Source organism: Silurus aristotelis (assembly GCF_946808225.1).
Source record: "Silurus aristotelis genome assembly, chromosome: 12".
NCBI lineage: Eukaryota > Metazoa > Chordata > Actinopteri > Siluriformes > Siluridae > Silurus > Silurus aristotelis.
This window is the reverse complement of record NC_139585.1, coordinates 3,170,213-3,182,712: the sequence shown is the minus strand read 5'-3', so window position 1 is coordinate 3,182,712 and position 12,500 is coordinate 3,170,213. Positions and strand designations below refer to the sequence as shown.

The 12,500-nt window shown below is 38.4% G+C and overlaps 1 protein-coding gene across 6 annotated transcripts in view; it reads left to right on the top strand.

Moving 5' to 3' along the window:
• Positions 1-2,778: 2,778 nt before the first annotated feature.
• Positions 2,779-12,500, top strand: part of afap1 (actin filament associated protein 1) — a 98,246-nt gene continuing 88,524 nt past the window's right edge. For 5 of the 6 annotated variants that reach the window (XM_083557443.1, XM_083557445.1, XM_083557451.1 and 2 more), the window contains exon 1: positions 2,788-2,946. In XM_083557443.1, the coding sequence (XP_083413569.1) occupies positions 2,925-2,946 (22 nt within the window). In that variant the 5' untranslated portion in view covers positions 2,788-2,924. Of the gene's footprint in view, positions 2,947-12,500 lie in introns of all 6 variants that reach the window. The other variant, XM_083557452.1, reaches the window with a different exon arrangement.

The following is a 12,500-nucleotide window of genomic DNA, read 5'->3' as shown; positions in this document are numbered from 1 at the left end:
GTTGTTATACACAGCAAATGTAACCCAAAAGCTCCTGACACTCAGTTGCCAATCGAACAGTTTGTGTGTGTTTTTGAAATAAACTAACATATGCATAACCACGAAAACATCTTTAAGCCAATGCTGTGATTTCAATGTGCTTGTGGCTGTGCAGCAGTGTGAGAAATATGAAGGTTTTCAGTTTTTCTCAGTTGCTTTAGAGCGTTTCTCAGATCAGAAAAGAAATTCTCAAAACTACTCGTTCACCCTCCACGTCATTTAGTCGCTCGTGCTCATCGTAAAAGCAGTTTCTTGTCGCTTTCAACAAATTCAGAATTATTTTTTTGTAAATGTGTCTTGGATTGATGAATTGTGCAGATGAACCCTGAATGTCACTAATGAAGGCGAGTTGACGGCATCAGATCAACCAATAGTCAACTAGATCTTTTGAGAGATGAACTAAAGAGTTTGTGAAATCCACTGTATTGTGCTGTTTGTACAAATTGTTTTGAGAAATTCACTCACTGATTTGCAAACCTTTAAAGATGAATCATGAAATGCTCCAAAAGCAACGGAGAAAAACTGTAATATAATAGTGTTCTTTTTTTTCTTTGTTTGTTTTGCAAAAGAAAAGTTGTTTGTCTTTCAATAAACATGTCATACAGCTGGATTATATGCAGTGATTTACTACAGATGGATGGATTTATTAATTATTTCTGGACTAGAGAGAGAGAGAGAGAGAGAGAGAGAGAGCGAGACACAGACAGACAGACAGACAGACAGACAGACTAGTTTTGCTAGATCTTAGTGCTGCATTCGACACTGTAGATCATGATCTTCTCCTAGATCTCCTACAAAATTACATCGGCATTCATGGGTCAGGTTTAAATCCTACCTGTCCGATTGTTACCATTTTGTAGACTTAAATGGAGAGCTATTCAGATTAATGCAAGTAAATTATGGCATGCCACAAGGTTCAGTTCTAGGACCCCTGCTTTTCACAATATACATGCTTCCCTTAGGAAATATTATTAGAAGGCATGGAATTAGCTTCCACTGTTACGCTGATGATACCCAGCTATATATCTCATAAAAACCAGGCGATACAGCTCAATTAGCTTGAATAACTGAGTGTGTTAAAGAATTAAAAGACTGCATGACCCATAACTTTCTACTATTAAATTCTGATAAGACGGAGATTTTGCTCATCGGCCCAAAAACTAGTATACAGAAGCTCCAGCATCTCAACCTGCATTTAGACGGATGTTCTGTAACCACTAGTTCAACAGTAAAAGACCTGGGAGTTATTTTAGGCACCAACTTGTCTTTCAAATATCATATCAACCAAGTTACAAAAACAGCCATCTTTCACCTTAGAAATATTTCTAAACTAAGAAACATGATGTCTATGCAGAGAAGCTCGTCTATGCGTTCATGACCTCCAGAATAGACTACTGTAATGCATTACTAGGTGAATGTACGTCGCTCTGGATAAGGGCGTCTGCTAAATGCCGCAAATGTAAATGTAAATGGATGTCCTGCATCATTGATAAACAAGTTTCAGTTAGTTCAGAATGCAGCAGCAAGAGTTCTTACAAGGTCGAGAAAAATATGATCATATAACCCCAATGTTATCATCCTTACACTGGCTTCCTGTTAAGTTTCAAAAAGACGACAAACTACTACTTCTCACTTATAAAGCACTAAATGGTTTGGCTCCCATGTATCTATCCAGTCTTCTAACATGCTACAATCCGTCACACTCCCTCAGATCTCAAAACTCTGAACTTCTAGTAGTTCCTTGAATAGCAAAGTCCACTAAAGGCGGTAGATCATTTTCACATTTAGCTCCTAAACTCTGGAATAGTCTTCCTGACCGTGTTCGGGGTTCAGATACACTCTCCCAGTTTAAGTGCAGATTAAAAACATATCTTTTTAGCAAAGCCTACACATAACACACATCACACACATCACATCATAACCTTGTGCTCCAGAACATCTGATCACATGCACATTATCAACTTGTGCAGTTAATATCATGAACAGCAGCTACGCTAATTCCTCTCCACTGCTTCTCTTTCTCTCCCCATCCCGAGGCATCCTGAGGTTGCTCCAGCACCATTTGGATCCCACCTCATGAGAAGTTAGGACATTGGACCTTCTTAAGTGTTTAAAGGCATGGAGAAGCTGGTGTTGGATTTATAATGATTGCAAATGTTGAGCTATTTTATGAGTTGCTTAGTAGCTCCTGGTTCCACAACTTCATCTGACTGTATAAGACTGTAGAAAGAACATCACTCATAATCACACACTCCAGTGCTCATGTTAGTTCTCACTCTCCAGTGTTCTGTATTGTTTTAAAGATGCTGTATTGCATAATCACACTCTTGATGTCACCCAAATGAGGATGGGTTCCCCTTATGAGTCTGGTTCCTCTAAAGGTTTCTTCCTCATAACATCTAAGGGAGTTTTTCCTTGCCACAGTCGGCTGCTCATCAGGGAGAAACACACACTGTTCACCTTCACTGTTAAATTCTGTAAAGCTGAGAAGCGCAATAGAAATAAATTTGACAGACAGACAGACAGACAGACAGACAGACAGACAGACAGACAGATAGATAGATAGATAGATAGATAGATAGATAGATAGATAGATAGATAGATAGATAGATAGATAAGATTTCAGTACAGTAATTATAGAAATCGTCTGAAATGAACTAGAGCCCTCCTCTGCCTCTCTGCTATTGGTCAGCCGGACTCGCACAACGGGTTCTGATTGGTTGCTGTAGGTGCCAGTCTGTGGGGTGTGTGACAGCTGGAGGTGGGCCGCTGTCCCGGTGTGAGTGTGGAAGTGAGCGGACAGTAAGAGCGGATCTGGAGACGGAGCAGGAGCTGTGTTTCTTCTCATCACCTCCGGGTTTTAATTCCCGGAATAAAAGCACATAATGACGGGACACAGCGGTAAAGGTGAGGCGGGAACTTCTTACTCCTTGTGGATGTTTTGCCGGTAACTCGGTGAGTGAGGTTAGTTATCTGTACACTCAGGACAGGGGGATTTTCGTCCCTTTGTCTCCCGGTTGTTGGATCAGACTGTATGAAAGCCCTCCTGTGGCCCTTACAGTAAACTCTCATGGGTCATTTGGTACAGCTGTACAGTTCCGGTTCAGGTCTGTTTGGATCTGAGGCGGACACGAGCACAAAGAGACTCGGAGGGTCAGGATAGTCCAGCGAGGCGCGTGCGCGAGAGCTCGCTTGGTCAGGGGGGGCGGTGTTGGACAGTGGATGTGTTCATATATATATATATATATATATATATATATATATATATATATATATATATATATATATATATATATATATATATATATATATATATATATATGTGTGTGTGTGTGTGTGTGTGTGTGTGTGTGTGTGTGTGTGTGTGCTAAATAGTAATAAGCTAAACAATTGTGCATTAGTAGTCTACCTGTACATGGTCTGTCTGTCTGTCTGTCTGTCTATCTATCTATCTATCTATCTATCTATCTATCTATCTATCTATCTATCTATCTATCTATCTATCTATCTGTCTGTCTGTCTGTCTGTCTGTCTGTCTGTCTGTCTGTCTATTTATTTATTTATTTATTTATGATGTGGCTTGTGTGGTATCAGCTGGCAGACCCCATTCAGAATGGAGATGATCCCATATGGGTTTGGGGGAGGGAGCTGGGGACCAGGAAGGGACATGCCACAAAGGCAGATAGAAGAAGGGAGGAATGGAGGGAGGGAAGGAGAGAGGGAGCGTTGACTAAATGATGTGGAAGAAATTAAATTGATCAAATACAATGGACATGAGACAGTGTTTATTATTGTGATTATGATTTAAGTGGAGTTTAGAAGATTTAAGTAGCTTTCATTTTCAACTGAAGGCAATGCTACAATGATAATTTATACACTGAATGGTTTAATTTGTGTGATTCTGTGTGTGTGTGTGTGTGTGTGTGTGTGTGTGTGTGTGTGTGTGTGTGTGTGTGTGTGTGTGTGTGTGTGTTTGAGCATGTCTTGGATCTCATTGAGGATGTTCTTCAGGTCTAATTTAATCCACTGCTTTCTCAACTGAACAATTGACCTGAGACACACCCTCAGTGTCTTCCTGTTTGCTGGATTACTGAGTAAGTTCAGGCTCTGAGGAATTGACATAGGAGACAAAGGCACTGAAATAGACATACTGAAATTCTAATACAGTATACAGAGTTACTTAAATACTGAAGTTCTTAAACGCTCAGGTACAGAGACACATTAGCGTACTGATACACTGAGCTACTGAAACACTGACACATATCACACTGATACACTGAGGTACTGAAACACTGACACATTAACACACAAACACTGATCTACTGAAACACTGACACATTAACACACAAACACTGATCTACTGAAACACTGACACATTAACACACTGAGCTACTGAAACACTGAGCCAATGAAACACTGACACATTAACACACAAACACTGATCTACTAAAACACTGACACATTAACACACTGAAACACTGAGCCACTGAAACACTGACACATTAACACACTAACACTGATCTACTGAAACACTGACACATTAACACACAAACACTGAGCCACTGAAACACTGACACATTAACACACAAACACTGATCTACTAAAACACTGACACATTAACACACAAACACTGATCTACTGAAACACTGACACATTAACACACAAACACTGATCTACTGAAACACTGACACATTAACACACAAACACTGAGCCACTGAAACACTGACACATTAACACACAAACACTGAGCCACTGACACATTAACACACAAACACTGAGCCACTGAAACACTGACACATTAACACACAAACACTGAGCCACTGAAACACTGACACATTAACACACAAACACTGATCTACTAAAACACTGACACATTAACACACAAACACTGAGCCACTGAAACACTGACACATTAACACACAAACACTAAACCACTGAAACACTGACACATTAACACTGAAACACTGAAACACTGAGCCACTGAAACACTGACACATTAACACTGAAACACTGACACATTAACACACAAACACTGAGCCACTGAAACACTGACACATTAACACTGAAACACTGAGCCACTGAAACACTGACACATTAAAACACAAACACTGATCTACTGAAACACTGACACATTAACACACAAACACTGATCTACTGAAACACTGACACATTAACGCACAAACACTGAGCCACTGAAACACTGACACATTAACACTGAAACACTGACACATTAACACACTGAAACACTGAGCCACTGAAACACTGCCCCATTAACACACTGAAACACTGAGCCACTGAAACACTGACACAATAACACACTGATACACTGAGCCACTGAAACACTAACACATTAACACACAAACACTGAGCTACTGAACCACTGATGCATTAACACCCAAACACTAAATTACTGAAACACTGACACATTAACACACAAACACTAAATTACTGAAACACTGACACATGAACATACTAAGATACCAAAACACTGACAGATTAACACACTAATACTCTGTATTACGTAAACACTGTGGTATGGAAACACTGAAGTACCGAAACTTTACCACATTAACACACTAAAACACTGTGGTACTAATACATTGCGGTACTAATACACTGTGGTAATGAAACACTGAGGTACTGAAACTCTGTCACATTAACACACTTATACACTGTGGTAATGAAACACTGAGATACTGAAACTCTGTCACATTAACACACTTATACACTGTGGTACTGAAACACTGAGATACGGAAACTCTGTCACATTAAAACACTTATACACTGTGGTACTGAAACACTGAGGTACTGAAACTCTGTCACATTAACACACTTATACACTGTGGTAATGAAACACTGAGATACTGAAACTCTGTCACAATAACACACTTATACACTGTGGTACTGAAACACTGAGATACGGAAACTCTGTCACATTAACACACTTATACACTGTGGTAATGAAACACTGAGATACGGAAACTCTGTCACATTAAAACACTTATACACTGTGGTACTGAAACACTGAGATACGGAAACTCTGTCACATTAAAACACTTATACACTGTGGTAATGAAACACTGAGGTACTGAAACTCTGTCACATTAACACACTTATACACTGTGGTAATGAAACACTGAGATACTGAAACTCTGTCACATTAACACACTTATACACTGTGGTACTGAAACACTGAGATACGGAAACTCTGTCACATTAAAACACTTATACACTGTGGTACTGAAACACTGAGGTACTGAAACTCTGTCACATTAACACACTTATACACTGTGGTACTGAAACACTGAGGTACTGAAACTCTGTGACATTAACACACTTATACACTGTGGTACTGAAACACTGAGGTACTGAAACTCTGTCACATTAACACACTTATACACTGTGGTACTGAAACACTGAGGTACTGAAACTCTGTCACATTAACACACTTATACACTGTGGTACTGAAACACTGAGGTACTGAAACTCTGTCACATTAATACACTTATACACTGTGGTACTGAAACACTGAGGTACTGAAACTCTGTCACATTAACACACTTATACACTGTGGTACTGAAACACTGAGGTACTGAAACTCTGTTACATTAACACACTTATAAACTGAGGTACTGAAACACTAAGGTACTAAAACTCTGTCACAATAACACACTTGTACACTGTGGTAATGAAACACTAAGGTACTAAAACTCTGTCACATTAACACACTTATACACTGTGGTAATGAAACACTGAGGTACTAATACACTGTGGTACTGAAACACTGAGGTACTAAAACTCTGTCACATTAACACACTTATACACTGAGGTACTGAAACACTGAGGTACTGAAACTCTGTCACATTAACACACTTATACACTGTGGTAATGAAACACCGAGGTACTAATAAACTATGGTACTGAAACAATGAGGTACTAATATACTGTGATACTGAAACACTGAGGTAGTGATACTCATTAACACTCTGAGGTACCTGATATGCATCTTCAGCCTGACCAGGTCAAATTAATCTTGAGGAATCTGGCATGGCCGGCCAAGTGCAGGCCTATCCCAGGGATCTGATTGCTTGTGGAAAAACAGAGATAAGATATTTGGACACAGAGTTCGGTCCAGAAGAGAGCCTTTGATCAATAGCCAGTTGGGAATTTGGAAGAGGTGTGTCCTAGAAACACAAGATTCCTGTAACAAAGAATGGTTTATCTTTCAGAGGAACCTTTGATTTAGGATCAGAAGTTTTTCCACTGTGGTATAATGAACATCCAAAAGAGTGTGCAGATTCAAGATTGCCCTGAATGTTTGTTTTATTAATACTGGATTAATAACCATCATTACATGAAACCTTGAAGAATATTTTTTATCTAGATATAAAGACAATTGAAGGAGGACATGTGGGCAGAGCTATAAACAGTCTTAAGCCCTGGTACATCTCTGTAGGCCTGCAAGATTGTTCAGAATATACTATGATCTTATTCTGCATTGTAACCATGCTTAACTGAGAATTGTATGAGGTGTAGGTTGCTGAGGTTGTTCATGTTACGTCTTTAAAGCAAAAATGTAAATAAATAAATAATGTCACATAACTGTTGCTTGCAATTACATATTTCCACCAGAGACGTCTCCACTTTAAAATCTCCACTCTCAAAAGTTTCATACTGCTGCTTTAAATAAGGCTAAATATTTTGGGACACGTCTTATAGCATGAAATTTCCCTTTGTTTGAACTATAAGACCCAAATCTGTTACAGCATAACAATTCCCCTGTGCAAGAGCGAGCTTCATAAAGATCTGCTTTCCATGGGATGGAGTAGAAGATCTCCTGCTATAGAACACCTTTGTGGCCTTCTAACCATGTGTTTTATATGTACCTTAAATTAATAATTTTTTCCAGTTTTTAATACTGTAATCAATGTGGGCATGGACAAATATAAATGTTTTATAAAAATATATGTTTATCAATGAAACCAAACTCAACATAGAGCATGAAGATAAAAAGTAAAATTTTGAAATTACGCCAAATCATCAGGACACCAAAAGTAACTTTTGCTATGTTTCCACACGGACGGTTTTAATTGCCGGATTTGGTGTGTCATAGCAGATGCTTGAGTTGAGACTCTGCAAAATGTAATTTAATGAATAATGATTTTTTAATTTATACAAAAGTACCACAGTGATCAGCAGCAGGTTGTGGAGAGAACCATGTCGTCGTAAATCATCTGAAAATGCTTCACTGTGTTGTTTTTTTTTTTTTTACATTCGATCAGAAGTAATTCATTATGCCTGAAAGACAGATGCAGGATATTAGGACGTCGGGACAAGTTCTCACACCATCTCCAGTGGTTCAGGTTGAGACAAGGCCGTGATAGTATGCGGCGTCGTGCTCGTACTCGCCTCGGCTATGGTGTTTATTCAGCCGCACTGCTGGGACTTTACACTTGTGATGGGTCCTAAAGTACTCCTGGTGCCGTGATATTTAATCCTGTTCGACACGAAAAAAGCCTGTCAGAAAGATCAGTTTTCCGAGATCATATCCACCATGACTCCTTTGCTGGACATCTGGGAACAACCTCCTGCTCAGAGATTTTACTCTGCACACTATGTGGTTTGATCAGAAACAAACTCCAGGTTTGTTGATGAAGCTGGGACGTAGGGGGGCGGGGAAGTTTCTGGCCTTGAACTAAAAAAAAAATGAGGAAAACATCCCCTGAATTAAGGAATTCCTATTCAGAAAGATGATCTCCTCAACATTGAAGTTAGTACGTGACATCAAATCTACATAAACACAAGTCACCAGACGATAATAAGAGCAACGAGCAACAACCTGAACATCTTACTTACAAATCCAAAGTATCAATATTTATAAAATCCAGGGTATCACATTTAGAATTGCAATTGTGTCGTATCGTATTTGAGTCTGTACGATCGTAAAATTGTACATTTCTAATATCACGGAAGAATTCAGTAGTTTTGCCAAATTGCAAGTTTTAGGAACTAGCAGATTTAGTTGTATTATGCCACTAAAATGTTGCCTTCTCAGACAATTTGATTAGATTCAGTTGTATCCACAAATATCTAATACCTTATGAATCGTAGTATTGTTTTCGATTCAGATGTTTCATCAAATATCAGATTGTTACTTTAACACTCGTACCCTATCATTTAAGATTCAGTAGTGTCATCATTTATTGCTTCCCCTGCTTTTTGTGTAATCCTCTCATGGTACTGTATTAGATTCAGTAGTATCAACAAATATCCACATCAGAAATCTTGGCAAATTCAGTAGTTTTGTCAAATATCCAGTTGTTTCTATAATAATCGAAATTCTATTGTAACATATCGTGTAAAAGTTGTAAAAAACTCCTAACAAAACAAAGAAGTATAAGATAATAATAATAATAATAAGATAATAACGTCTAAATAAACGTGAATCACGTTTTTAAGTTCACAGTAATGTTCTCTCACCAGCATATTTAATAATGATGCATGTGTTGAGGCGTCATTATGAACTAGGGCACTAATTTACCTGACATTCAGTCAAAACTCATCATTATTCTCAAATCGAAAGCATTGTACTTTTTCTTTGTGAACGTTTTCATGCTTTAGGCGTAGCTGTAGCGATTTTACACTGATATAGGAGCCAAAGTTTTTAAGGACTATTCAGGCCTGTTCCTAGTGAAACCCGTCTTGGACAAGATATATATTAATTTATATAATGTATTATTAACTTATATAAGCATAAACCTATGTGAGTCTACATACAGACGCTCCCCAACTTACGAAATCGTACGTAATCGATTGCGCATATCTCCTAATGATGTAAGAGCTATAAATACATATCAAATAAACAATAAAAAATACTAAAATAAATCGAAATGATGTATACAATATTTTGTATTAAGTAATACAAAAAAATTTAAATGTATACAAAATAATTACCTTAAAAATATTCATTGTATTCATGTAAAGTAAAAGTTGGGAAGCGTCTGTATACCTATATAACATATAACTTATATAAGTCTGTTTAAACCTATAAAAACAAAAACAGCACAAACATGGAGAAATGCAGGATGAAATAAATACTAGTGTAAAGAAATTCCTCCACATAGGCGTAGTCTACTGTCTCACAGAGTATTGCACATAAGAGTTGTAAACAGTATGAAGTAAACAGTCCTTAAAAAAACTAATAGCAGTGTGGGGTGTTGACACTGAACTCTGTCTGGACTTTTCTGCCTCACTGTTCATCTGCTGTTACCCAGAACACTGTAAAGGGTAAAATGTGAAAGAGAGAAAGACATTTGGTTCACATAAGGCGAACTCACACAGACATAGAGGTCATGACTGATATTTATTAAAAAAACTATTTTAAAGAAGGAAAACGCAAGCCAGACTCACAGCTCAAAACCTGCTGGGTTTTTTTTTTCTTTAGGCTTTTTTTCATCACTCAATATTTCCTCACAAAAAACCTGCTGGAGGAGAATATAAACGTACAGTGTTTTTAATCCAAGGAGAAAACCTATTGTTGTTTCTGAGACACAAACAAGAGTTTGTTTATTTTCTCTATTTGTTAATTACGACCCCAATGCCGGAAATGTTGGAACGATTCTTTACATTTGAATAAAATAAAAACTAAAAGACTTTCAAATCACATCAACGAATATTTTATTCACAATAGAACATAGAGAACAGAACTGTTTAAACTGAGAAAATCTGCACTTTTATGCACAAAAGGAGCTCATTTCTAATTTGATGTCTGCTACATTCGGATTTTTAGTTTCTGGCTTTTTCAGCCCTTTGTTGTCTCCGTGCCAACTTTTTTGGGACCTGTAGCAGACAGGTCTATCAAATTTATAATGAGCTCATTTTGTGCTTAAAAGTGTAAAACTTTCTCAGTTTAAACACTTCTGTTCTCTATGTTTTTTTCAAATAAAAAAGACGTCCCAACATTTCCGGAGTTCGGTTTGTACAATCTCACAATGCCAGATAGGATCAGTGCCCTAAAGTGTACAATATTACTAATCCAACATCCAATCTAGCATCCAATCCAACATCCAATGAAGCACTTAATCTAGTATCCAATTTAGCATCCAATATAACATCAAATCCAGCATCTGATTTAGCACCCAATCCAACATCTAAATATACTTCCAATCTACCATCCATCCCAACATCCAATCCAACATCCATCCCAACATCCAATCCAACATCCATCCCAAATTCCAATCTACCACCTATCCCAACATCCAATCTATCATCCATCCCACCATCCAATCTACCATACATCCCAAATTCCAATCTACCATCCATCCCAACATCCAATGTAACATCTATCCCAACATCCAATCAAACATCCCATCCTAACCTGGAAGTTAAATGGAATTTTATTGAAGGTCTATTCTCAGAAAGAAAGTGGTGGGGTTGAGGGTAATGGAGGGGCACAATTTTCTGGGTTGTTCTGCAGTGACTGTGTGAAGATTTTGTACCTAACACTGTAAGAAGAGGACGTGTGTTGGTTTCCCATTTCCTGTCTCTCTCTTGTTGCTTTTGAAAAGCACTTAGTGGTCCATATGAACTTCTAGGAGTGAAGCCACAATGATGAATGAAGTCACTGATGGATTCTGCACCGATAATTGTTCAGTTCTTTTACATCCGAGTTCTTTAAGAGTCCCACAAACCCAAAGAACTCAATAATATTGCAAGAAACTGAAGCAAAAACAAAATAAACGAATAAACGCAAGGTAAATGGACCTTAATTGTCATAAAACCTGTATAAAACCGAGGTGTAGGTTGGTCTGAAGTTCTCTGAGAGAACTTGTTTATTAGGTAGATCTCGAGTCACCTACAAAATCATTCCAGAGGAATTTTGAGTTTTTGTTTCCATGGAAATGGAGGGTGAGTAGTTTGAATGTGCCTGGATTGTGTTTGTGAACCGTCATGGCCTAAGGATGAAGTGTGTGTGTGTGTGTGTGTGTGTGTGTGTGTGTGTGTGTGTGTGTGTGTGTGTGGTAGAACATCCAGATGCTACCTCTTTTCCTCACTGAATTCCTAATCAGCCCCAGGCCTCGTCTGTTTAAGCGTTAGAGCTTCAGATCAATAGATGCGATCTGATCATGCCACTCAGTTTTGTATGTCCAGAACAGAGCATCACCACTATATAGTCATATATATGATATAATCTATCTAAGTGGGGAATCCTAAGTGTTGGTGGTGGGTGTATGTGCCTTTGCATGTGTGTGTGTGTGTGTGTGTGTGAGATCATGTGGATTGTTCTCCGCCAATCATCATGCACAAGTTGCTGAATGGTTTCAAGGGTTAAAGGTCTCGCCAAAGGTCTTCCTGATCTCGCATCGTCTTTCCGAGATGTTCTTCCGCTCTTGAAGGGTGACTGCCTCCCTACCTCGAATGACTCGTTGCAGCATCGCCGTATGTCAAACGTACGTCACGTC